Source organism: Numida meleagris, chromosome 7, assembly GCF_002078875.1.
Source record: "Numida meleagris isolate 19003 breed g44 Domestic line chromosome 7, NumMel1.0, whole genome shotgun sequence".
Classification (NCBI taxonomy): Eukaryota; Metazoa; Chordata; class Aves; order Galliformes; family Numididae; genus Numida; species Numida meleagris.
In genome coordinates, this window is record NC_034415.1 from 21,576,261 (window position 1) to 21,603,480 (window position 27,220).

The 27,220-nt window shown below is 47.9% G+C and overlaps 2 protein-coding genes across 2 annotated transcripts; both read right to left on the minus strand.

The window, feature by feature from the left end:
- On the minus strand, nt 1,059-15,062 carry LOC110402732 (vitamin D3 hydroxylase-associated protein). The gene is made up of 16 exons (XM_021405126.1): nt 14,538-15,062; nt 12,614-12,876; nt 11,914-12,027; nt 11,427-11,570; nt 11,064-11,197; nt 10,509-10,715; nt 10,128-10,168; nt 9,679-9,803; nt 9,002-9,127; nt 8,360-8,457; nt 7,577-7,676; nt 6,792-6,835; nt 6,126-6,165; nt 4,403-4,511; nt 3,460-3,605; nt 1,059-3,264 (listed from the first exon to the last, which is right to left on the minus strand). Exons 2-16 carry the CDS (start codon nt 12,821-12,823, stop codon nt 3,136-3,138), a joined length of 1,767 nt encoding a protein of 588 aa, XP_021260801.1. The 5' UTR covers nt 12,824-12,876; nt 14,538-15,062; the 3' UTR covers nt 1,059-3,135.
- On the minus strand, nt 15,144-24,490 carry LOC110402733 (fatty-acid amide hydrolase 1-like). The gene is made up of 15 exons (XM_021405127.1): nt 24,143-24,490; nt 22,982-23,095; nt 22,578-22,721; nt 22,150-22,283; nt 21,400-21,606; nt 20,911-20,951; nt 20,239-20,363; nt 19,921-20,046; nt 19,094-19,191; nt 18,625-18,724; nt 18,305-18,345; nt 17,822-17,861; nt 16,025-16,133; nt 15,567-15,712; nt 15,144-15,477 (listed from the first exon to the last, which is right to left on the minus strand). Exons 1-15 carry the CDS (start codon nt 24,317-24,319, stop codon nt 15,349-15,351), a joined length of 1,731 nt encoding a protein of 576 aa, XP_021260802.1. The 5' UTR covers nt 24,320-24,490; the 3' UTR covers nt 15,144-15,348.

A 27,220-nucleotide genomic window follows, 5' to 3' on the forward strand; every position in this document is an offset into this window, starting at 1 on the left:
ACTGTCCCTGTGGGGAAAATGAGGCAGGGAAAGTCCCAGATCAAATCTCAAGTCCCTAGCAGAGGAGTCAGCCTACTTAACTCACAGTTCAGAGTTTATTCCTGAAGATAAACAATCAAGGCCAAGTGCAGCACTTTTGCGATGATGTTATCACTCAACTCAATCCAGGTCTAAGGTCACAGCATCAAAGTAGTTGTGACTGTGCTCACATGGGACACCAGGTAATACTACAGGTTTGTGCCTCACTTATTGCTAAGCATCTCCCCTAGGCTTTAACAGGAGCTTCAGGACCACTGCTGAGACACTATCATGATGTCCAGCTGGGGAAAATCATAGATTCTGGCTCTTCAAGGGCATCTACGTGCCTCATTTTTTGACATTCTCCTAATTCAGGATACAGTTCCAGGTGCATCAGCTTAAAAGAGGAAAAGTTGATCCAGTCCCAGCACACCCACACAGCCTCCAGAAACATTTATAATTATTTTATAAATGACACACCACCTCTCATGCTTGGTGTTGGTGACATAGAAGAGACAAGTTTTGAAATAATCAAGCAGTTATTTTCTTTGCTGTCCATTCAGCGGTTTCCTATTTTTGCTGCTATCCTGCACTGGGGATAGAAATAAAAATGCTTACCTGGTTGCACTTGGGGCTTTCAGATGTTGAGCAATGCAGGGAGAATAAGAGGAAGTACAGTTAAGTGAGTCATGGGACAGAGCCAAAACAGAAATGGAAGAATCCCTATTCCTTTGGTACTCATCTGACCCCTGAGGCAGATAGCACTGTTATCAGTTCTCAAGTTTCTGTGGACCTCCTTCACTATGCTCTGCAGAGAAGAAGGCAGCAGACCAACCCAGGCAGTCCACTCCTGTTCCCAGCAAGGCTGCATCATCTCTGCTTGAAGAAGGAAAACAGCACTAGCTAACCATCATTAACCTCCACCCAACACCTGCAGCTCTCAAGCAGGCTGGTTTTCATTAGAGTCTTTACATAAACAGTCCTCCCTCAAATCTGTTGTTTTTTTTTTTTTTTTTTTAAGTCAGATCAGCTTAGAATCCATTTTGATCAGAAAGACAAAGAATTAACCCTGAGAACTGCATCCCATATTCAAGATTTTTGGATCCACACATTCTGATGTGCTTTTCCAAAATGAAATATGTCAACCATGTCACTCTGAAACAACTTTAAAGACATTTCAGAAGCTGCTGAAGTCACAGGGAGATGGGCTGGTCTCCTCTCAAATTGTTCCGTTTGACTCAAGAGGGCTGAACAAATATTTTCTGGGAACTCTCCAGTTACTGACTCATTTCAGCCTGGAATATCTATTGGAATCAGAAGATTTTCATCAAAACACATGCTTTAATTCCAGTCAAAATCCATCAGCAGTTGCAGAACAACATTTACCAACAATCACAGAACAAAACAGCCTATCAGAAACTCCCCATTACTGTAAATGGGTTGTACGGATCCTACTCACAACTCCTCCAGCTACACAGCTGCCGTCGGCCAAGGTGATGCAGAGATTTGTCAGTTCTTCAGTCCATTGTCTTTCCTATGGCCTCCATCATGCCATCATGCACAGGTCTGACCCTACTGAATGAATGATCGCAGACACTTCAGCAGCATGATGGAGAATAATGATGTAGTTCCCAGCAGCTCCATGGCTGGGTACAAAGTTTACTGCAAGAAGTCTGCTTTTCAGTGTCATATCCTGGGTGTGCAGAGAAGAGGAGGAAGCCAGATGAGCTGAATGAAAGGAGAAGAACAGTAATGGGGACAGAGGGGGGAGAAGTGCAGACTGGAACCATGCTTGGAGAGTTGAAACAGCTGTTTCAGAGTGAAAGATGGATCAGCCCTAATTTTTTGGCAAATTTCACCTATTTCTGAACATTTTCTTTTAGTTACTTCCTCACTTGAGCATGAGAACCCTCATGTCTCTGATATCTTCTGCTACATTCTGTTACACCAGCCAATCCTACCTATGTCAGAAATTGTAAGAGGACAGTGACCTTTCCTAACAATGTATGTCGTGCTGGTGCCAGTTCTTCTGGAGAGTTTTATATGCTCCGAATATTGTGACAAGACGAAGTGTTGCAAAGTGGAGAAAAAAAAATAGTGGATTTAAGTCCTTATTAATATCAGGAGAATAATCAAAGCAAAGACTACAGCCAGGATATTGTGCTGGACGTAAGAGGAACTGGAAACATTGAGTGCAATGGCCAGGTCAAGGACAGCACACTATTTTCATAGTGAAGCTGGAAGTACCACAATTGAGCCATAGAAATGTTTGAACTCAGGTTTTCCTTACGTGATTATAGGCAATGAAAGAACAAACAAACAAAATAGCAACCTTCTTTTCCTATTGCTTAACTGGAAGAAACAATGAGGAACAGGACTGAAGGCAGATTATTTACTATTTCAGACAGCATACGCACTAACAATGATAACAAAGCTTTCCACTACTTGCTGCCCAGTTAAAGCTTTCCACTACTTGCTGCCCAGTTAAACTGCAGAGCTCACTGCCATTGGATGGTGTGGAGACCAAGAAAACATAAGAGATCAAGAAAAGGCTGAACAAGTTATTAAATTCTTGATGGCCAGTTACTGATGGACTAACTGCAATTTTTTGCCAGCTAGTGGCACAGCCAAAGAAAGAATCCTACCAGGTTATGCTCTCCCACAAACATCTGCTACTGCCACTACTGGAAATAAAATACAGAGGTAAACAGCTCTTCAGCCTCATATTATACACCAAATATCATTTCACTATAGTTTTTGGACTCCTTTGGTCCAACATGAACTTTCATGCCTTTCTTTTAGTTTTCTCATAGAAACATAGAGTGGCTTGGGTTGGAAGAGACCTCAAAGATCATCCAGTTCCAACCCCCTGCTGTGGGCAGGGTTGCCAGCTGCTAGATCAAGCACTAGATCAGGTTTTATCCCATTTTAATGAAGGAGGAAGTTTGGACAGAGAATAGATTTTACCAACTGTTTTCAAACAGCATTTATTGCCATTTTATTGAAATGGTATTTGGAGTCTGCAGGTTGCTATCTGCTTTCCGCACTGGGGAGAAGGTGACTGGAGTGAAGAGCAGGGTATTGAAGGTCATCATAAGGAAGGCAGATCCTAAGAAATCATGCATTTCTCCTCATGCCACAGGAAAGGGTCTCCACCTCCTTCATGAACCGAAGGCACAGCTCCTCCTGCCATGGCAAAGCCACACATTGCACAGCCACAGGCAGCCCCACGGCTCCTTCCACAGCCTGCAAAAATTAAGTGTGATGTTGAGTCAGAGCACCCACAATGGCACACTGTGAGTAATGCTGTCTTTTGACAGTACAGAAAGTCAAATAAAGATATACAAGGAGACAGATGTCATCGTGAGATGGAGAAAAGACAATATGCCAGTGGTGCCACTGGGCCAGTTATAGCCTTCTGCTAAGGCTTTCTCTGCTGACCTCTTTCAGTCTCTTATCCCAAGGGTCCTCGTAGTGCCCTCGGTAATGCTTCAGTTCTTCTTCATCAGCTCTTGTGACTGTGCTGACAGGCACCACTCCAGCAGGGAAGTTCAAGACGTTGTACAAGTTGGTATAGGAGGTTGCAGCTGGAAAAGATCACACAGAGCATGCAAATTGGCGAAATTTAAGTGTGCTGGGCCAGCAAAGATTTTCAGATGATAATTCACTTTGAAGGAATTTTGGACTGGAGTTGCTGGACCTAAAGAGACCATGGGACTTTTGGTGCGGAAGTTTGTGGGCCACATGGTGGATATTAGGTATGCTCTGGGAGAGATAGATACGAGTATTCGATCTGATGCAGACAAGTCTGAACTTGTCTTTCACACCCCAGTAAAAAATCCTGGCTATATTTTCAAGATAATCCAGGTATCCAGCTCCGTAACACCATCTTAGGCATTTTAGATCCCAGAGGGCTGCTGTTAGAGGAATGAAGGACTCTGGATGTTTGCTGGAAACTATCAAATTGCCTTTTTCGGCAAGTGAAGGCAAATTAGTATGTCTGCTCCTTGCAAAGTCTTGGGGAACATAAGACGGCCACATTCAAAAGAGTTTGGTCTTGAGCTAAGGTCTGCCACCACCCTGGCAGCTATCCTCATAAGCACTTTCGGAAGGCCAGATGACACAGGGGAAGTTCACCCAGTAACTACTAGGACTGATGTGTCACTAAATACTGTCCATAATAATCCAAACATCTGCAGCTCAGATGAGGTGAGATCATGAGGAGACGCACCAAGAGGAGACATTCCCTTTGCTAACTTCCTCAGAGGGAAGAGCAGGCACTGCACATGGTTTGAGGAACATACAAGAGACCAAAACATCTTGCTGCTGCTCTGCCCACAAACGATACCATGGATGCATCCAGAGATGTCTCAATGGAGATTACCAAATAGCTTCCCAGCATAGCCGTGGTTAAAGGCTGGACCAAGTACAGGACAAAGAATCACATCCAGTCTTTGCTTCCTCCATTTAGCAATGAATTCATTGCGGTAAACCTAGAGGGAAAGGCAGAGCAGATGACAACCAATGCCTGTTGGACAGCAGTGGCAAATCAATGTCTACAGCATGAAAAAAGGAGGAAAAAAGCATGCTTAGATAAAAGTGAAAAATGAAATAAAATCTGAGCAGTGCTTTGAAAGGGCCAATGGGCTTTGTTTTTCCACTCTCAGGCCTATCCTGCCCAGACCTAGGCACTGATGCTAGGTGGCATTTCAGAGCTGACAGCTTTGCATGTCAACCCAGTCCTTACACAGTTTTGTCTTTGCATTTGATTGAATGGAGATCAACAGTAATTCAAAGAAAAGTCCATTTCCTAAAAACTTTGTTATTTTGGTAGAAGAATCTGGAGTCTACTGAACATCAGGCAATGAATGAATCCTCAAAAAACTGCTCCGCTTTCTCTTAGTAAATCAGTATGGATGGACCATATGGCTACTTGTGCAGCCTCAGTGGCACTGAGGGACATGGGCATGGTGGGGATGGGTTTGGGTTGGACTGGATGATCTTAGAGGTCTTTTCCAACCTCAGTGATTCTACGATTCTATTTTTTATCTGTTCTCAAATTCCATCTGCAGACTGAGATCCTTCTGCTGAAAGTTTGACAAAAGAGAGGATTTCCAGGAAATGCAGTGCAAGTAGTCCCATTTTTTTCCTGAGAGGAAAGATGATAGTTAGCCAAAAATTTTGGATCAGCTCTTGTTTGTAATAAATGAAAACCATGAATAATGCTTTGCTGAAGAAAAGAAATCCAAAATATCTTTGAGGTTACCAAATCTTTTTAGAGGATTTTTTTTTTTTCTCCGCGGGGGGGTGGGTGGGGTGGGAGTAGGGGAAGAATGATCTGTTTTCAGTCAGTCAGATCTGCTGCAGTGAGCACGCACTTCCATCTCATGACTGACGCTGACGGAGGCTGCATGGTGGAGGTTGGGGGCATGTTTGTTCTCAAGGATGTTTGTAAGGGTGTCCCAAGGAACACAGATCCTTGTGAGGAGACACTAAAACAGCTCAACTCCTTCAGCCTTGCAAAACACCAGCTAAAAGAGGATACAACTGCTGTTTATAAATAGATTGAGGATGAGGAAGGCAGTGGAAAATACCAGAGAGGAGAGGTGTTATTTAAACTCAGGGATGAAATAAAATGAGAACAAACTGCAAGTGAACAAACAATGAAGGAAATATGAAGGTTTCCAATCATCAGACCAGAGAGGAGAGGAGACGGCCAATAAAAATAAGTGCAAATGCAAAACCGAGCTAGTTATGAAAAGGAATCTGATTGTTTTGTGGGCAGTGATGTGCTCAGTTGTCCATGACAATGCTTCCTGTCTCACATTGATGAACCAAAATGAGTTCATACAAAATACATCTGAGCCAAAGAGTTCACAACCACAGATTTTCACTCTGTCCTAGTTTTGGCTAGGTAGAGTAAGTAAATAGAGACCTCCACATGAACATCTATTGCTTTGAGCTCTTATCACTTTTTGCAAAGATTGACTTTCAAAGAAAAGCCCAGACACTTTGTTTCAGATGACCCAACACCAAGTCCATCACAGAAGTCAAACCAGTGATAGGAATCCCTCACTGTGTTTAGTAAGGAAGAGAAATCATCCTACCGCCACAGCTGCATGCTGATCCCAAAGGTTTTTGGCAGACCTGGAATGGTGGAAAGATTAATCAGAATTGGGAGTGTGGCAACAGAAAACAATAATAATAAAAAAATACAAATAGCCCATTGTTATGGAAACTGCATGACTGCTCCGAGAACAAGTTATAGCATCACCTAGATGGTTCCAAAGGGTTCACATGTACTTGTATGCACATCAAAAGAGCCTACCGCTGTGATTCCATTTACTCTGGCACCTAGACAAAAATCATGTCAGTCTTCTAAATTCAGCTGCTCTCTGTTTGTTTGTTTTTGTCTCTCAGAGGGGTCTGTACTTCACATCATGCTGCATCCATGTGCAGATATCTCTGCACTGCCTTGGCATATTGCCTTCTGTGTACCACAGTCCACTTGACAATGAGGAAAGCTGCCTTTATCTGTGTGGGTTGAGCTATCCTAGCTCTGCCACAATGAGGAACCTTGGGCCCTTAATCTCTGGTGCCTAGCCCTAGATAACACCATACTGAGCCAAGGTGGCTCAGCATGTTTTCATGCAGGCTTTAGACTGTGCTGTGCAGCCCTGTGACAGGGCTTTGCACAGCAAGCTGGCATCTACCTGCATGAACTCAGTGGACACATCCATGTGAATCCCTTCCTCTACTTCAGTGCCACTTACCCCACTCCACAGAGAGCACTGAGATCCCGAGCAATTCGTGGGTACTTTGGGAGGGAAGAGGAAAAACTTGGGATTAGTCAACAATAATGCAGATGAAATAGATGGGACTTGATTTTGGGCACACTTCTTGTCCTAGCAGAAGTAGCTCTGAAGAACAAGTGTAGTTTCCAATGAGATGGTTTTAATCCAACAATAATTTACACATTCATAGAATTATAGAATCATTAAGGTTGGAAAAGACCACTATCATTGTCTAGTCCAACTGTAAACCCATCACCACCATGCTCACTAAGCCATGTCACTCAGTGTGACACCTACCCTCTTCTTGAAAGCCACTTTAAAGCCATCATCTCTCATTCTATCACTGTTACCTGGGAGAAGAGGCTGACCCCCTCCTCGCTACAACCTCCTTTCAGGGCATTGTAGAGAGCGATAAGGTCTCCCCTGGGCCTCCTCTAACAATCCCAGTTCCCTCAGCCACTTCCTACCAGACTTTTATTCCAGACCCTTCAGACCCTTTGTTGCCCTTCTTCAATTCAATTACAACATCCCCTGGGAATAAGGATCTAGACAGAACACTGCTAGCCCTGGAGAACATCACCTGGATGTGGAGATGCAGTTTAGATCCTTCCACAGAGACTAAATTTATTTAATTGTATGGCACTCTGAAAACCTCCAGACTCTTGACACAAGGCAGCAAAGCATTATGTGGAGCAGCCCATCATGTGGAAAGTTCCCCACCTTGCTGACTTCCTGTAACACAGATGAGATGTCCCTATACTTACTATAGGCTTCAAAATGATAGCCAGGATCCTCTTCACCAAAGCAGGAAGCCTGTAAGTATTGAACTGGGACTTCAGATTGGGATCCACGATGTCTCCTTTGCTAGAAGGACAGAGAGCAAAGGGGTACTCAGGACAAGGAACTTGCGCCAGAGGGCACAACCCTATCTGGGGATATTATACCATAACCCAGAGTCAAGTCCAGAGCTAGTTTTGACTTGTCTGCCCCAATTTAAGTCTGCTTTGCCCATCTTACCAATCAGTAAGCAGTCTGTCTTTATCTTGACCCATGAGCCTTCTCATTCTATTTTCCCCCTAAGGAGGAAGGGCAGTGAGCAATTGGCTGGGTGGGCATTGGGCTGGTCAGCAGGGCTGACCCTCTGCACATCTGAGGGAAGCTGCACAGACTGTGGTGCTCCCATATGCCATGAACTAATCACATGCATAAAAACAGTTGCCACAGCACTGCTGACACAGGGCACGTTGTTACCCTACAGTGTTACTCATGCACGTGACCTACTGTTGTGAGCTAGCTGCTGTCCAGGCTGAATTCACCCTTTCAGAAATCACTCTTCTGCTGCCCTCTCTTTAGAATCATAGAATCATTAAGGTTGGAAAAGACTTCTAAGATCATCCAGTCTCACGACCTGCCTACCACCAATATTGCCCACTAAACCACGTTCATAAAAGCATGCATCCACAGGAATGAAAGCACTCTGGATGCATCCACTGGCCACACAGTGTCAAATCTCAGGGTGGCCTCTAAAAGCAATGAGTTTTACTCACCAGGAGTCCACCAGGTGAGCAGCACCATCCGAGAAAATCCCTCTGGTAAAAAGCTCATCTACCACGTAGTCAATCTTAGGTGGTGCAAAGGGAACAATCTGCAGGAAAACCGTTCTTGTTCAAGAGGCAAGAAAGACAAATGATTGACAGAGCCCTGTGTAAACCACCCTCCATATTCCAAAGGACCTGGGCTAGTGCCATGTGCCCTCTGTACTTTCCTGTTTCCAAAGCACTAGCACACAATGACATGACATTGCATAGGCTTTGCTTCTCTGCTCCTTAGAGAAGTATATTTAGAGGCCAAGTATTCAAAACACCAAATATTCTTAATTTATACTGATCATTGGAACAGCACTCATATAGAAAATACTGTTGGTAGAACGACATTGTAATTTAGGCTAGAAGTGATTCCTGGGAGCTCAACCGCTCCAAACTTGTAGTCCACTCAAAAATCAGTAAACTGGATTTAGCAGATGCGGGATCATGGAAGCTGCTGCAAGTCTGATATTTATGGGGACACAAAACATGATGGAAAAAACATTGCCCCACACTGTGCTTTATAAAGGAGAGATGTGAAATGACTTGTCCAGACTGCAAGGAGCAGGATGACAGCTCCTGGTAACCACAAGCATGAAAACTTACTGTATGCCCTGCTTCCTGGAGGAGCTTCCTGGTCTGCTGGACGGCCCGTTTCATGCTGGGTAAAGGCTGGAAGTAGCCATCTCCTTCGTAATATCCAATACGAAGTGGCTTCGAACTGGTGTAAACCTGTGAGAAGAGTCACTGCTTGGACATGTGTATCAGATCAGGTCATTTTGAGGATTTAGGAAGGCAGTCTCCTAAGCTGGAGCAATGACAGGGGCATTTGGGCTGGCGGAAAGAGCCATATGTCAGGAGTAATTGTCTGTATAGCAGGGACAATTGAAAAATCCTAAGACCTGAGCCAGAAAGCAGCAAATCAGGAGAATCAGAGAGATAACAGCAAAGCATAAAGATTTCTTACGTTAACAGCTTTTAAATCAGGCTCTTTTTAATGGTGTGAGGGGTGAATTTCTCTGATCAGGAAAAATGAGCTCCTTTAGGAAACCAGCAAGTTTGTCCTGGGCATTGCTGGGAAGGGAACGGTAGGGATCAGTATCCAGCAGGTCTTCTTTGCCATCCCTGCTCTGTGGCTTCTTATGGTTGCTCATGCTGGGGCCCATCTGATCAGCAGTATTGCTTCCCCTTCATATCTTGAGACATGAAACCAGACGAGAGTCTCCCAGGATCTCTCTTCAGAGGTAGACAAATGGAGGCATGGGACTGTTTCTGAGCCTCACCTCCTCATCAAAGGGGATCGGGGGCACAGCAGGATCCAGCCGGAACATCTCCTCGCAGAGCAGTGCCTTCATGCAGAGGGCCAGGCTGTCCACATCCCTTGCCATCGGCCCCAGCATCCCTATTACTGCAAGCACAAAAATCCCATTACTTCAGGCAGGTGGGCCCAGTGCTCCCTCATAGTAACTGGTAGTGGCCCAGAGGAGAGGAGTTTTCTTCAGGTGAGGGAAGAGGAATGGGGAATGAATGTGCAAAAAGTGAGCAAGGAAGCTCTTCAGGGACAATCCCTAAGTCTCAGAGCAGAGGCAGGGTGCCATCTACTGAGGTTGACCTTCTGGGCCAGCCTTCTGCAGGCACAAGTCCCACTCAAGAGGAAAAAGGACAGCAGCCACGCTGCAGTCAACAGCAGGGAAGGTTTGGCAGTAGTAATATATAATCTGGATGAACTTACCTGAGTTCATTCCTGTGATAGGAGAAATCACACCCAATTTGCTAGGAACAGAATGGGAGAAGCACATTAGGAACAGCTCTCACTCTAAGGCATGTCACCATGCTGGGTTGCAGACTTCCCATTTGCCCCAGTGAACATTTAGGAGGACCAAAGGCCCTGCAGAGACTTGACTCTTTCTAGATTAGGAAGACTCCCAGGAGCTTTAAGTTGCTAGGTGCTAGAGATGTTTTTTATCATTTCCTCTCCCTGGTGCATATATCACTCCTCATCTGGGAATAACCCTTCTCTGATAAACAGAATTTTATTGTGTAGTTTGGTGCACTGAAGGGAAAACTTTTCAGCCTCCACACTGGTTGGAAGGGGACAGTTGTTGGTGTGTACCTGATCCTGAAGCCTGTGGGTTTGAGCCCACACAGCCCACAGAAGCTGGATGGCAGGCGGATGCTGCCAGCTACATCAGAGCCGATGCCCAGGAGGGAGCCACCCCCTGCAATCAGAGCTCCTTCCCCTCCTGAGGAGCCCCCGGGGGTCTTCTGGTGGTTGAGGGGGTTCAGCGTCTGGCCAAAAATGAGATTGCTGCAGTCATAGCTGGGGAGGAGAAGAACAGTAGGTGAGAAAGGTAATTCTGTCTCCACAAATCACAAAGACAAGGTGCAGAGCATCTGTGCAGGGATTAGTGTGGAATTAACCCTGGGGGTAGGATCACTGTGAAGTAGATTTGTTGGTTAGTTTAGGAAGAGGCATCAGAAAGAAATAATTTCTCCGTAGCATTCTACAGAAAGACCAAGGAATGGTAGATTTAAATGGGGAGCCAATTAATTCAGTGTGCATGATTTGTTTGGATGAGAGTGGGAACTTGTGCACGTGGGCCCACTCTCTCTCAGCTCGCAAGACTTGCACGACATAGTGTTTTCATGAAGGCAAACACGAGATTACTTTATCATTGTCTGTGGGATGTTGGTTTTCACGAAGGGGATTGCTCCCTGGCTCTTTAGAACCTGGACGATGACGCTGTCTTCTTCCTTCACTTGGCCCAGAAACTTCACCAGCCCAGCAGAGGAGACATGGCCCTTGAGGATGGGAAGCAAAGCTCTCTAGGTACCAGCAAAGATGCTGTTCAGAGCTGTAACAACTACCAAAATAAGATATATTGTCCAGAGCATCCTTATGTGAGGGCACTCTTGACTAGTTGTGATAAGGTAAAAAGGATAAAGCTAGATCCCATATACAGGGGTAGAGAATGGACATCCTAGTCTGTTTCCAGCCCCAGGCCAAGGGGAGGGGGTATTAGGGATGTACCTTGCAGTCAATGTGGTCCTTGATGCTAACAGGAATGCCATAGAGCAGCCCCTTCTCCTTCTGCTTCTTCAATTTCTGGAGCTGATCCTCACAGCCATGGATGAAGTCTATCACACAGTTCACCTCCTGATTCACCTCCAGAGCCTTTCCAGAGAGGTTGGATGAAGAGTAGCAAGATGAATGAATAGATGGAAGGAAGAAAACAGCACTTTGGGCTTTCAAGCTGAGAATTCAATCTCCTCAAACCTCCAGCATTCTTCAGCAGTCATTATTCAGACTTTACCTACGAATTTTACATACTTATTTTGGGGATAATTTTCTGCCCTGGATCTCTGGATTCAGACATAAGCCACCCTTCATTCATCACAGCATTGGCAAATTGTGATCCCCTGCATTACAATTGTCCCATAAAATAGGCTGATTCTCAGCTTGCAAGCCTCACCAGAAGAGCCCTGCAGCATCTCTCCATGTTGGAGACATCACTCACTTTGCCCATGTAGGAGTAGAGAACGCTCTCTGGGGACAGGGACCCCTCCTTCATCTTCTCCACCAGCTCCACCATGGTCAGTGAGAGGATGTGTGCAGTCTGGGTGCCTGGGTTCTGCAAAGGGGAAGAAATTTGGTGCAGAAGGAGGAAGACGACAAGGAAGGCTGGTGTTGGGGTTGTGAATCCCCTGTACTAACATCTGCCTGGCAATGACCCTGAACAGATGTCACAGTTCAGCCTGGTTTCCGTGACAAGAATCTGTTATGCGGCACTTGAACCAGCTAAAGTTTTACAAAATATATCATTAACTTGGAGAAAAAAGCATATAAGCTGTTTGCTACCTCCTGCTGCTCCTTCCCAAGAAAAGAATAGCAACTGGTGTTCATTTTGGATTTAAGACCAATCCTGAATCCAAGGACTGAACCTTCTGAAATCAATGTGCTTCTTGATCTGAGGATGGGCAGGAAGAAATGGCTTTGGGTCAATGATGTGCACATGTTAGAGGGACCTGTACATTGAGGACAATGAGGCAGATTTTGGAAGTTATTGGCCCAGGCTACCCAGGGAGGTGGTAGAGTCACCACCCCTGGAGATTTTCAAGAAAAGGGTAGATGCCCTAACAATCCATCAGGAATTCCCTGTTTCTTCAGTTGCCCAAAATGCAATCCCATTCTTCCACACACACTTTCCCCCGAATTACCTCTTGTTTAAACCTGCGAGCTGCCTTCTCCATTCGCTCCAGTGCCAGATCCCGTGCTCTTCTTGCTTCTTCCATCTTCTGCTGGATCCGCCTATGACCCAGCCGTTTCAGCAGCACAATAGCTGCAGCTGAACCACAAAACAAGGCTGAGAGAATGCGAGGGTCAGCCCACAACGGATCTAGGACCTGCCACAGTCGCTCCTGGGTCATGATTTCTCTCCTGGTCTGGTGCAGTTACAGACACTTGGGTCTCCCACCTTCTCCTAAGGAGAGTTGATGTATGCAGGCTATTCAGTTGCCTTCTGTGCAAGATCAGCTCTGAGGCAGAGTTCCCTTAACAAAGTCTAGGAACGGACTTTTTAGACTGTGGACTTTGAAAGGGTCTGCCTGCCTGAGGAGCACTGTGGGTTGGGCTCCAAGCTGTGTGCTCAGATCACACGGGGTCTGGAGGGGAGGTTGCCCAAGGTTGTGGCTCCCCAAGCCACTGCTTGCTGCTAGAAATAGCTGATTAACAGAGCAGAGTATCTGAAAAACTCAGGCCTGGGCTATCCCCACATCTAATAATTAATTAGCAGTTAAGCCTATTAACTAGAAGTGCCCAACTGTCATCTCTCTTCCCCTAGCAACAGCATGTACAGCATTCAGCACAGGACAGGATAGCCCTGCTTGCCCTTGGGAACTAGCATTTATTGGAGAGGAGGGAGCTTAGGATAACAAAAGGTTTGGAGTGAAGATTAAGCACCAGCAGGAAATGATAAGTCTGGAAATGCAGACTGGAAGGACCTGTCTGAAGCTGCCTCCAAGGAGTATGACTGCTCTCTCATTCTCAGTGCAAGCCTCCTTAAAAAGCATTTTGGCAATCCATATCAGGGAAAACTCCTCTGATGGGTTCAGCATCCCATCTACTCCCATTAGGGTAATAGAGCTTGTAAGGAGACTGGGTCCTGGGAAGACATCACTCTCTGATGGAGAGCCCTTGGGGACTGAAAGCCAGTGCTTGTGCTGCTGCCATGTTAGCTTGCTTATTACGCATACATCCCATGGGATTATTACTGTGGCGGGAGGGAGGGAACTACAGGGAAGAAACAACACCTCACTGAGAAACTGATTGCTGACTGCAAAGGTGAGGAGGTCCTTCATGTCCATCCACGATGGAGAGCAAAAAGCCAGTCAACTCAGTGTGGACAACACCAACTTTTCCTCACTGACTGTGGGGAGGTGGTCCTCATTCACACATCCCAGCTTTGAGTTTCATTGCCAACATTCATGGTGCCCGCCCTCTGGCCGCTCTGGGCTGGGAGCTGGCCAGTTTTGGCCACCTGAGGTCCCCAGAACCACACAGCAGCCCCAGCACTATTCCTTGGCAGTGGGCATGGCTTGTTGGAAGCCTTTGCTCAGGGCTTCCGGAGGAATCCTTACTGGTTCAGGTCCACTGGTGTCTCCACCCATAGGACTCCTGCACCCCGCCCACCTATGCTAAGGAGAGACTGGTTAACGAGAGTGGTTAAACTGACGAGGCAACACAGCCCGTGGCTGGGCTGTGGGCTGCACTCTGCTAGCTCAGGCCAACACGTGGCATTCCTTCTCCTGGGACCATCTCCTCCCAACTTGAACTTTAAAATACAAACAGAAAATCCCTGACCAGCATTTTCCATGTAGGCAGTGATTGCCTACAAGTGGTGAAAAACTCAGTCCAAGCTCCTCTGGAGCTTCTTGTTACATAGCATTCAGTCCTGGGATGCCTGGAGTTCCCCTCCCTTCCTCTTCCACTCCTTTTTTAAAGCCTGCTGATAAAGAATCAGAGCTCTGCGGCTGCTATCTGACAGGCTGGGCTAAACACTCTCCCAGCTCTTGAAGAAAACCTATCATTTCTGTAACTCTGGTTTAAACAATAATTATGCCTTTAAAACCGAAGCACTCATACCTTTTCCTGTCAAAGTTTTGTTATGATCTGTCTGTGAGCGGTTGCATCAGGAAAATGCATGGTGGAGTTCCCTTCTCAGACACCCACGGATGCCTTTCGGGAGCAGCCGGCGCTGCCAATCGCGGTGTGGGTGCCTGCCAGCAGCTGTGAGACCTCACTGAAAACCTGGTCTGGCTCTCTCTGCAAACGGGAGGCACGAACGTGCAGCAGAGCTGGGCTCTGACACTGGTATGCTGCTGGGTTTGTGCAAGACAGTGAGCTGTAGCTGCTTATGCCTCTGCTCTGTGGAAAGCAGGCTTACCTAAGGGATGGGGGGGGTGCTAATCACTCCCTCCCCTTTACACTCACCCATGCCATTGGGGTGAAGCAGCCCTACCATATGGGAAGCAGTCCAGCTCCCTCCCTGCTTACCAGAGGTTCAGTTTTGACCTTTGGTTGCTGGTGCATGACAGGGAAAACATTCATTCTTCCTCAGAGAGCAACTTCTGTGGAGCCGAGAACTGATGGCACAAACCTCTCCTATGGCACTGTAAGCAGGAATCTGAGTGTCTCAGACAAAACATGTTCAAAAACAAACCTCCCCACAAAAACACACTTGAAACAGACTTTCCGCTAACAAAGATCACTGTATTGGGACAATTGGTGGAAACACTTGACCTCATCTCACTTTTCCAGTCACCCCAAAGCTGGCAGCCACCCGATCCACCAGCACATCATCACGGATGGGAACGCCGGTCCTGCGGGCAGGTGGGATGTGAGGGCAGCTTGCACCGCTCTTAGCTCAAATCCTGCTCTGGGTGAGTGTGAGGACTCAGACAATCATGTTTTTCTTCATGACAAGCGTCTCCACTTCCTTCATGAACCGGAGGCACAGCTCCTCCTGCCATGGCAAGGCCACGCACTGCACGGCCACCGGCATCCCCTCGGCACTGCTAAAAGCCTATGGCAGAAAGAGAAGGGAGAGGGTAGGGGATGTGGCAGAGATGGGATGGGGATCCCTGCACCCCCAGGGGACCTGGCACAACTCACCGTTGCCAGGGTCCGGTCCCACCAGTCTCGGAAATAGCCCTGGTAATTCTTCAGCTCCTTCTCATCCTCATCCGTTGCCATCGTGACAGGGACGACGCCAACTGGGAAGTCCAAGGAGTTGTAGAGCATGGTGTAGCTGACTGCCACTGGGGGAAAAGGAGCTCACAGCAGCAGGAAAAAACAACCTTCCCTCTCTGTCTGTGACCACAGCACATGTGAACACCCAGCACCACTTCCAGTTAACAGGCGTTTGCACTGGGAACTCAGTGGCTGCAGGATGGAAGCCTGCCCCTTCGCTCCTGCACACACCAGGGTGGTTGTCCTGGAGCCCAGCTGCCCAAGAGCTGAGCTCTTCCCACTGCTGCCCAATGCCTTGGGGAAGCGAGGGGAGGAGGAGGAATGCTTCCCATTTACACTGGCAGGGAGGCTATGGCTTGGGGTCAACCAGGCAGTCCTACCTGAGAGCTTTGTTGGGTAACCAATACGGAGAGCTGGGCCCAGCATGGGACACAGCATCACATCCAGATTCAGCCTTTTCCACTGGGTGATGAACTGGTGGCAAGACTCCTGCGGAGCAAACACACCAGTAGTCAGTGGGGCAGATGCACTGTCCCATGGTTGAGGTTCTCCTTGGGCTCCCAGCTGAGCTCCATCGGCTGTGGGGTGAACTACATCAGGCCTGATCCTAAAATCCAGTGACTTTTTGGGAGCCATGGCAGCTCTTCTCCACTGAGAAGCCTGGCCTAGTGTACCCATTACATGGCAACAACATCAGTGTGCTATTAATGCTGTCTCAGCTGAAAACAGGACAAGGGAAGGGCGTAGTGCAGTGCTAACCCCACCTCTCACACCCATCACAAACTCAGTTAAATCAAAACCTGTGTGTCTTGCACATTACATGCCCTTGTACCACTCGAAGAGCATAGCTGCAATTACTAATAATAATATGATTACCAATAGTAATATTTCAACCCATCTAATGGCATTTCAAAAGAAAACAGAACCCAAAAAAAGAAAAACTGTGAATGAAGAAAGAGAATCGAAATTTGGGAAGTAAAGCTGCTAACGACAAATTTTATGCTTTGGTGACAGATGAAAGAACTGACGCTACAGGTACAGCTCCACGTGCCACTTCTATTGGAGGTACTGGTAACGAATATAGTGTCACTGAAGAAATGGCTTCTTTGGTGCTTTTAGAAGGCACAATAAATCTCTTGATTTGTATGAAGCAGAAAAAAAAAATTAAAGTGATTTTATTTAACCTTTGTCGACATATCTGGCATAGCTACTGATGGCAGTGGTTGTTAAAAAAGAGAGACTTATAAAATTAATAAGAGATGATGCAATTGCTGCCAGCAACTCACATGTGATGAAATATCATTGCATCACACACCAAGAAAATCTGTGTGTAAAAGCTTTAACGATGGATAATGTCACACAAATTGTCATCAAAGCTGTAACTCCACCAAGACCAAGGGACTGGCTCATTGCTAGTTCCAGGAATTCCTTAAAGGTATGGATGCTGGTTATGGGGACATCACTCACTTTTCTAAAGGAAGGTGGCTAAGCTGGGGTAAAACACTACACGCATTTTATGATTTGTGAAACGGAATCAAATCCTTTATGGAATCAAAAGGAAAATCTGTGCCAGAACATGAAGATTAAAATGGCTCATTAGCATTTCTGAGGGATCTGACCACTCGTTTAAATGAGTTACACATCTGTCTTCCTGGTGAAAATCAACTTATCTGTGTGATGTTTCAAACCATAACAGTGTTCAACATGAAACTTAAATTATGGCCAGCATAAGTTATTGCAAATAATCGTATGCATTTCAATACATTGGCTAAACCCAGCCCTGTGAACAGCGAAAAATATGAACATATTTTTCTATTTGAGAACAGGCTTCAAGACTGCTAAAAAAATGTCATATTTGAAATACTGAATATTTTAATTCTTACCCTTCCTGTACTTCATCAAAAATCTCCAATGAACACCTTGAGAGCTCACTAACACCTGCAGCCACTTCCACGGAACCAGCCTGATGTAGTAGCTTCACGAAAACTAAGTCAAATATCCCACTACTTTTATGTTTTGGCTGCTCTTTTTTTTATATTTTAATAAAAAATATACTAAAAAAAAGTTTACCAATTCTATAGCTTAACTCTATTATATACTTTATATGTGGCTCAGGACAATTCCTTTTCACTCAGTGTGGCCCAGGCAAGCCGAAAGGTTGGATACCCACGCTTTACCTCAATTTCATGATGAAGACTCCAGAGTTCTTCCACTGTACTGAAAAAGGAAGCAAAACCAATGCAAGTTAGCGTGAGGTACTGCACAGAGCAGCTCTGTGGACAGGGGAAAGCATCAAACAGCAGACAGACACTGGTTAGCTCTACTCCTGGAGCTGCAGCCAAGGGAGGACTTCGGCAAAGCCCTTGCTTTCCCCTCACTGCATGACAGCTGCATTAACCAGTACCAGTACATTTCACTCCTGCAGGCTTCATCCAGTTCATAAGCAAGAGGCTGCGAGTCCCCACCCTTATTTCCATCCTCAGCACTAGAACAGTTGGCAAAACTCTGCAGGGTTAGTTATGACACTAATATAAACTGCTCTCAGTTTGCTCCCTCCCTTGTATATTCTCAGATGCATGCAGCTGGGGAAGTATCCCTAACACAGCAAAACAAGCTCTCCAGAAGAGAAACTCAAACATTCACATTTGGCATTTACTCACTTTGCTCTCATACTTCTTATGACATTTGACAACCGAGGCACCTGACAAAGTAATAAAGAAAATAGCTTACATTAATCCCAGCTCTGTCCTCTCAGACATCCCCATCACAAATGCAAGCCATTGACTCAGTGCTGAGGCAGGACTTGTGGCTTCTCCCCAATTTGGGGAGAGGAGGACAGAAACAGTGTCACTCCAGTTTGGAGATGTGTCTAAACACAGCCAGGATGCAAAGCCTGGAGAATTCCCTCCGGTAAATTCTTACTGCAATGGGAGACACTTATTGCTTGACTTCATCTAAGCTAGGAAGAAGTGCACCTTACAAAGGGTTTGGTAATCCAGGACAGGAGAGTTTTTAGCCAGTTTGGCAACTTCATCAACCAGAAGAATATCCTGAAGCTGCCTTTCTCCAGCTCCCCTTCACTGAAAGAGAAGAGGGTGTTTAGATGAACAGTATCAGGAAGCAATTACAGCAGATCAACTTGCACAGGACCAACTCCTCTAAATAGCATATTTAAGTGACAAGAAGGTTTTCTCCTTTCCTCTGGGCTCCCTTGTTTCCCATGGGTTTTATAGGCTCCACACCCAGTTTCCTTTGATCTGCCAAGGCTGGTAGCAGTCTCAAACAGAGCCAAAGTTCACCTGAATCTCTTGACCAGTAAATCCCTCTGCAGATCAGCTACTGTCTACATCTAGTAGATCTACTGCCCAAGTCCAGATGCTGGCCAGACCCCTAAGGAGGACTTCCACAGACAGGCACCAACTACATAAGCCATTCTGGGTTATACTTACAATTTCTTGAGAAAGGAGACACCTCCATCTGCAAAAATTCCCCTGAAGCAGAAGTTAAAAGTCAAATAGTCCATGTCTGGAAGTTCAAAGGGCACCAGCTGGAAGGACAATGGATGAGGTGTCAGTGGTGCAGGCACAACCAAACTGCATGGGAAAAGCCAACAAGGGCTTGCAAAGGCCCAAGCTGGGCTCCTTTGGACATCCCTCCAGGATAGGCTCAGCCATTTGATGTCCAACCACCCCCAGGGCAAAAAGAACTCTCCAAAACCAGTGGTGAAGGACAGAGAGCACAAGGACCACTTGGCTACAGGAGAGCTGCCATCTGCAACTGCCCCTTTATTTTCTCCATGGGTCCTGGTTTCCAGATAAAAAACCAGTAGGTGGCTTTCCAAGCATGCAACGTGCAGTACACCTGTGGAACTGCTTGCCAAAGGACATCATGCAAAAGAGGTGAAATGAGTTTATTTATGAATGTTCATAGAATCCTAGAATCATTAAGGCTGGGAGAGAGCTCTAAGATCATCTAGCCCTATCGTCCATCTACTACCAATACTACCCATTAACCATGTCCTTAAGTACAACATTCACCCACTCCTTAAACACCTCCAGGGGCAGTGACTCCACCACTTCCCTGGGCAGCCTTTTCCAATGCATCATCACTCCTTCTGAGTGGAAATTCTTCGCACAACATTTCAGGTTGGATATTAGGAAGTTGAATGGCTTGAAGGCCCCTTCCCTGACAAATGTGCTCTATGGTCACTCCTGGGTCCTGAAGCCAAAAGGAAGCAAAGCTGAAGCACGACTGTTGGGTTCATGCAACACCCTACCGTGTGGCCAGCCTCCTCCAAGAGCTGCTTCGTCTCCCGAACGGCACGTCTCATGGCAGGACTCGGCATGGTGAAGAAATCTGTTTCGTAATAGCCTATGCGGAGGGGCCGCGTGCTGGAATACACCTGCAGAACAAGGAAAAGCTCCAGCTGAAAGGATGTCAGGAGCCAATAGCACACACACGATGCACGGCTGGAAAGCACTTATCTCACAATCATACCTAACCACATTACATGGTAGGTTGGCAAGCCACTGACGCCTTGCCTAATGAACAACAGCTCTCATCAAAGTCCTTCATGCCCTGCCAGGTCCCTTACCTCTTCATTGAAGGGAAGGGGAGGAACAGTGCTGTCCAGACTGAACATGTCCTCGCAGAGAAGCGCTCGCATGCACAGTGCCAGGCTCTCCACATCTTTCGCCATTGGCCCCACAGCCGCGGTCACTGGGGGAAACCAGGAGACAGCATTTATGGCAGAGGGTCTTTCAAGGGACATGTCCTCCTCTTGGCATCATTCTGACTTAGTTTAGTGTTAGCAGCAGTTCCTATTAGAAAACAGGGCTGGAGGTGCCTATAGGTCCCCCCCCACCAACAGGCCCATGGCTACAGACCCACAGTTGTTATCCAACAATTTATCCAACAATACGTCTCCACTGCATGGCTTACAAAGTAAAACAAAATCTTCATGGATCACAACACAAGACATCCTTCCAAGACATCCATTCACTAATCCCACCTCCCACAAAGCTGTGGCAGACATCACAGCAAGCTGGAGGGCTAGAGGGTATATCTGGTTTTGTGTAACACACAACTCATGCATATTCCAGCATGCTTCTCCAGAGGTGGGTATGTGGGTGGCTCTCTGAAAAAGTCCCTGAAAAGGAACCTGCTTTTCTCTTTGAACACATTGGAGAAGCCAACCCTTGATAGCTCAAAGTCCTTCCCAACCCTGCCTTTCTCCCCTCCTTGTAGGGCAACTGCCAGTTCCTACCTGACTTCTGCCCTGAGATACCAGAAATGACTCCTTTTTTGCTGCAAAGAGAAAGAAAAAACAGCCACTGAGTTTTCAGAGAAGGGAACACAATGCCCTCCCTTTGCAGATGCTGAGGTTGGCTGAAGGGGAAGCCCAAGAAACACCCAACCTAGGCCAGAAAGGTTGATGTCTGACCCATCAGCAAAATTATACGCTCTTAGCATGCAGGTGTTCCACTGTCTCTGTAGTGGGGGAAATGATGCTTCCCTCCCCCAGAAAACATCTGGGTAGGAGGGAGAAGTGAGCCCTTCCTGGTACCTCCCATGTTTCCCCTTGCCCACAGAAGCAGGAGCATCCCAGCACAGCAAAACAGGTGGTGGTGGTCACCCTGAGAGATTACAGCTTGTAGTTGGCAACGCTGCCTGCAGCAGTGGGGTTGGAACTCGATGATCTTTAACGTCCCTTCCAACCCAAGCCATTCTATGATCGTATGATTACTCACAGTACCTGAGTCTGTTCCCGGTGGGTTTGAGTGCACAGATCCCACAGAAGGCAGCAGGGAAACGCAGGCTCCCTCCTACATCCGTGCCAAAGCCCAGGATGGACCCACCTCCTCCTATAAGTGCCCCTTCTCCACCAGAGGAGCCTCCAGGAGTTCTGGTGTAGAGCAGAGGGTTGCACGTCTGACCGAAGATTAAGTTATTGCAATCATAGCTAGAGAGACAGAGAGCCTGTAAATGAGGGGAGCACAGACATCTGCTCACGCAGAACCTGGTCACTCCTTCCCTCCCCTTATGGGCAGGATGTGACAAGTTGTCCCCAGAACAGCTCTACTGGCGGTCACTTGGCAGGGCAGAGGGACGCGAGCAGGACAGCACACCTGACCTCACCCCATACCAGTAACATTGTGAGCAGTCTTGGCAGACACAACAGCAGGTTTGGGGGCAGGATAATTTAAGGTATTTTGCTTAACTAGCTAACTTTAACTTTTTTAACTTTTTAACTTTAGCTTCCTCTTCCATGAATGTGCATTCGCACTGGCCCTGCCAGGACTGCCACTGAGGGGTTAATGAGATTAAAAGAAAAAAAAAAAGTGATTTCAAAACACCTAGCACAGGAAAGAAGGGCAGGGTTGGAACTAGATGATCTTGGAGGACCCCTCCAATCCAACCCAAGCCATCTTATGATGGGGTCATTATTTAAAAAGAAGTGAGAATAAGACTTGACAGAAACCCAGCCCTGGGGCTGCTCATGTACCTGATGAGGGACTGGGGAACATTGGTTTTCACGAATGGAATTGCCCCTTGTCTCTTGAGCACCTGCACCAGCACGCTGTCCTCTGCCACGGGCTTATCGATGTTTTTCACAAACCCCAGCGTGGAGTCATGGCCCTGGGAGCAGAGTACAACGAGGTTTCCAAATGCAGGATTGCACTTTCCCCCATGCCCCGTATTTTTATCTAAATCTAAAAGCGTGTGCACACACCATCCAGAACGCACACATTGCGTGGTGTATTGCTAACAAAATCCAACCAGCCTTCTCCATTGGCTTGTGTGGGAGACAGGCAGCAAATCCTATCACCCACTACAGCCAGGGGCATTCTGCATCAGCTATGACATGATGCTGAGGATAAATCTCCTCCCTCCACCGAATTTCAAACCTTGGTCACATTGTGCTTGTGGTACCTGGCAGTTGATGGAGTCCTTGATGCTGACAGGCACCCCATAGAGCAAACCCTTCTTCTCCCCAGGCTTTGTGTGCTGGAGCTGGATCTCGCTTTCCTGCATGTACTCCGTGATGCAGTTTGTTTCTCTGGCGATCTGGAGGGCCTTGGGAAAGGAGACAAAGCCCATACGTGAGACACAGCCCGCGGTGCTGGAAAGTGGTTGTACATTTTGAAAAGCATACTTGCCTCTTCCTGCTTCCCCATCTCCCCAGCTGGCATCAGAGAAGCCCTTTTTGTTCTTTGCCAAGAAGCTTTCATGCCAAACCCCAACACCTGCCCTCGGGAAGGCGTGGGCTACACAGGTGCTCAGCTCACCGCTGCAAACCAAACCCAGGGCCATGACACCAGGCACCCAGCCCTCACCTTGCCCACGTAGGCATAGAAGACGTGCTCCGGAGGGAGGGAACCATCCTGGATTTTCTTGGAGAGCTCCGGCAAAGACAGAGAGAGGATGGAGACCATGTTCACCGAGGGATGCTATGGGAAAAGTTGAACAGGGTTAGGGTCAGCTGATGGGGTCCTCCTCTTCCCCGGCACCTGCTGTATTCCATCCTAAAAATACAAGCTGTTCAGTGGTCAGACGTAATATTTGCGGCTGGTAATGGAATGAAACCCACAGAGTCAGCAGAAACCCAAACTTTCCTGTCTTCCCAGCCAGACTGGCTCAGTCTTCAGTCTTCCTTGGCTCTGCTGTGTTCAGACAGGTCTCAGCTGGGCCCTGGGGGAGCTGCTCCGTGACACGTTTTGCTGAACTGTGGGGGGAACTGGCCACATTCTTAGATATCGTTCCAGCAAAAAATGAAAACAGCACGGTGCCAGGGCTGCTGCCATCACCAAGGGACCACACAAATTGGCTGAATGCAGGGAGTTCATCTGGGGCCAGCAGAAATCTCCCCAGCAGGGATGATCACCAGACTCATCCCTCATGCTGGGCTCCGAACCACAAGCCGGGCAGCTGGACGGGACCGCAGGGCACGGCGTGGATCTGGGTTTGCGGCGAGCAGCCCCCACAGCCAGCCAGCTGTCCTTGGGTCGCACCGTGCCGCTGTACTTTGGCCTCTGCTAGAAAACACGGCCTCTCCCATTTCCTACAGCTCCTTAACGAGCAGCGGGCTGAGCATAAAAACCATGGCGGATGAGGCCAGGAGGCAGAAATAGCGCTTTCAAACGTGGCGTTGGGATTTTCCTCCTCTTGCTGCTGCGAGCTGCTTTTTGCTGACTCCTGCACTCACCCCCCACGGTACGGGCAGCCCTTCCCTCCCACCCCGCCACGCTCATCAGCGGGGCTCCTGCCACATTTCTGCGGGGTGCGGGCACACAGCGTTTTAAAGAAAATAATACCTGCAGGTGAGGATCCAGGATCCTCCCTCCCAGGCACCTGCCCAGAAGCTGCAGGCACTTCTGCCCATCAGCCCGAGGGAAGGAAGCCCTGCGCTCTCCCTGTCCCCAGCACACGCGGGGTCAGGGGAACCCATCCACCCGAACCCTGCTTGGGGCGGGGAGAACGCAGCTTCCTGCACCCACCTGCTGCCGAAAGGCGCGCACAGCCTTGTCCATCTGCTCCAAGCCTCTCTCCTGCCTCTCCCGAGCCTCCTTCACCTTCCTCCAGAGCCCCCTCCAGCGCCGCCATCGCAGCAGCAGCAGCAGGAGCCCGGCCGAGCCGCACAGTACGGCGGGCAGCGAAGGCACGGCCGCCCGCATGCCGCTCCCCGCCCCGCCGGCCCCGGGCTGCCCGCGGAGGTGGGGAGGAGGGAGGAAAACCCGGGGAGGACCGCCTGGCAGGGCGGGCTGGGTCCTGCGGAGCGAATTAACCGCTTCGCTGCTTGGGCGCAAGGTTGGGCAGCGGGGAGGGCTCCGGTTAGACCCGTGCGGTTGTCTTTCTGATAAGGTGCGCTGCTCTTGCTTTGTTTTGGGGAGGATGTGTGTCTAACCGCCTCGCTGCGACTTATCAGCTGTCTGGCTGTAACCTTGGCTGAGCATACCAAGAGAGCGGGGGTGGGGGGTGGGGTGGGGTGTGGGGGGGTGTTCCGTGTGAAGAAAAGAGGGGAAAAAAAAGACAGTTATCGTGCCAACCGTCTGCTTCAGGGCGAGCAGAGCACGGCGTGGTGCTGTGCTTTGCTCACTGCTGCAGCCTCCAGCGGAAAGCAGCGTCCCTACTCACGCAGGCAGTGCTTGCTGAGGCCCTGCGCTCGGGTTCGAGGGGAGCTCCAGCACCTCTACCTTCTCACTGGCCTTCCTCGGGTCTGTCTTTAAAAACAAAAACAAAACAGCAACAACAACAAAAAAAAAAAACAAAAAAAAAACCCACAATTCCTCACTGTTTGCGAAAGTTCATGCCCAAATATTTCAGTTTGGAGAACCTGCTGGGAAGGGTTTGGACTATCTTCTCTCTCCTGCTGCCTCCCAGCAGGACCCGCTGTGCCTAAGCCAGCTCCAGCAGACGCAGTGCTGAGCTAGAGAACACCATGGAGGGTTGCACGTCCCCAGCCCCAGCTTCCTGCTGTTGTGGCTCAGGCCACCTGCTTTCCCTCAGCCTCCAGGCTGTCAGGGCTGCCCTGGCACAGCTGCCCTGGGCTGAAATGCAGCCTCATATGCACGGAGTCCTGGCACTGGCTTTGCAGATGGCGATATTCAGCCTTGGGAATAGTCAGCTCTCTTAACTCGTTGCTTACAGCTTCTTGCTCTCTGTCTGAGGACAAGCAGCTCCTTGTTTATGTGGGTCAAGCATATTACATGCAAGAATAGCCTTTGTTTCCTAGACCCTGTGTTTTTTTTCCCCTCATTCTTTTCCTTTTCTCCCCTCCCCCTTTCAGAACGTGGGGCTCAGAGGATCACAGAACAACGTGAGCTCCCCAGGGCACTGCACTCCCATGCAGACTGCTCCCAGGGCACCAGGATGGCGGGGTCTGCTTTTATGTCCATACACAGCAGCAAAGTTCAAACTTTGGGATGATAGATATTAGGATGGATCCCGCCCCTGCATCTCCCCTACTGCCCTGGGGGTCACCAAGCCCCAGCGGTGCTATAGCCCTGTGTTTAGCAAGGGAGGGACAGAAATGCACACCGCAAGCCGTTGGCAGGACTGGTTGGTCAGACAGCGACCGAGAGCAGACACCAAGGGCAGAGTAAGCACGCAAGAATGTTTTCTGACGCCATCTCCTGGCATCTGGAGATGTCTGGCTTGTCAAGTTTTAGTGAGAAATAGTTGTGTGCATGTGCAGATAGATATTTCTTGGGTGAAGCAATCCAGCTCTGGCATTGGCAGTGTCCTGCAGCAGGAGGGCCACAGCATATCCACACACTACAGGAAGCGGCATCTCCTGTTTGCTGTCCTTGACTGATTGCACTCACTGCCCTTTTTATCTGAAGAAGCAATGAGCAATAGTTCTCTGTTACCAGGAACACACACACTACCATTCTCCCATTTCACCCAATTGCTTTCAGGCTGCTTCCAGCAGTTAAGCACGCACCACCAGCTGCCAATCCTCCTTCCCAGGGCCTGGGCCTCTGCAATCAGATCCAAGCTACATTTACAGTGGTCTGTCTTCTTCAGTTCTCTCTCTGCTAGTAAATGGCATGTTTCAACCAAATGATCCACTTGGTGACACCCTTGGTGTTCAGTTTGTACACAACTCTACCTGTAGAAGACTCCTCTACCAGTAGAAGATGCTTTTGCTCCTCAGGCACTTGCTTCTTGCCCACAGTGGACAGAGTGGGGATCAGTAGCTGGCTCACTACTTAGTTAACTCACTGGCTTGGGAGAACAAAAGGGCTGTTCACTGTATTCCCATCACCACTACAGATCACATGATTTGCAAAACATTTTCCCTTGTCCCCTTATTTCCAGCCGAGGTGACTTTCAGGTGGGAAACACAGCAAATAGGTGCAGGTGCATGCATCTGCCATGCCAAATTATGGAGCTTTTCAGCTTGAAAGGGGCATGGGATGTTGGGAAGTGGTTCTCATGTCCAGTCCGCTGTTCTGTATTGAGTATGGAGCAGCTATTGCATGGTCACTTGGTGGGAAGGAAGGAAAGGTTGAACAGATCCCAACAGCGAGGTCCCCAGGATCAGGGATGTCCTTTGACAGTTGGACTAGATGATCTTAGTGATCTTTCCAACCTTAATCCTTCTATGATTCTTTGGGAGATCTCTGGGGTTGTTTCATACTCCTTAAGCAAACAGCGCACCTTGAAAGCGCTGGGGTGAGGCTCTGAAAACCTCCTCCCCACACAAATGAAGGAGTGAGGACTCATTTCTAGCAGTGCCTGTTTTACAACAACCCAAATCCAAATGGCTTTGCATGTGAACATGTGAACATTAAAAACTAAGGAGAAAAAAAAAAAAAGGAGAGAAAAATATTTAAGCATCTAAAATTACTCCAGTAGTTGTTTTACACAGCTGAATGAAGATAATTGTGTTGGCAATTGTGAGTGATTACAGTATTATCTGCCATCAAAAAAGTTATTTTTTTGAATGCTAAAGGAATTAATGATACATAAAACTGTGTTTAGATTGAGTGCATTCATCAGCAGAAATTCTTGGTGCTGGCACTGCTACACTGTAATTACTCCAGCAGCTCGGAGGGAGGAGGAGAGCAGGA

Bases quoted from the DNA above. Each gene is read 5' to 3' on its own strand.
- LOC110402733 (XM_021405127.1), bottom strand. From the start codon at position 24,319: ATGCGGGCGGCCGTGCCTTCGCTGCCCGCCGTACTGTGCGGCTCGGCC. The intron at 18,725-19,093 runs GTAAGTATAACC...CTTCTCTTTCAG, and splicing joins GTCTCCTTTCTCAAGAAATT to TGAAGGGGAGCTGGAGAAAG. The intron at 15,478-15,566 runs GTGAGTTGTGCC...TTTCTGCCATAG, and splicing joins GGGACCGGACCCTGGCAACG to GCTTTTAGCAGTGCCGAGGG.
- LOC110402732 (XM_021405126.1), bottom strand. From the start codon at position 12,823: ATGACCCAGGAGCGACTGTGGCAGGTCCTAGATCCGTTGTGGGCTGAC. The intron at 12,028-12,613 runs GTAATTCGGGGG...TCCCCTTTGCAG, and splicing joins CTCGCAGGTTTAAACAAGAG to AACCCAGGCACCCAGACTGC. The intron at 10,169-10,508 runs GTACACACCAAC...TTCTGTTCCTAG, and splicing joins CCCACAGGCTTCAGGATCAG to CAAATTGGGTGTGATTTCTC.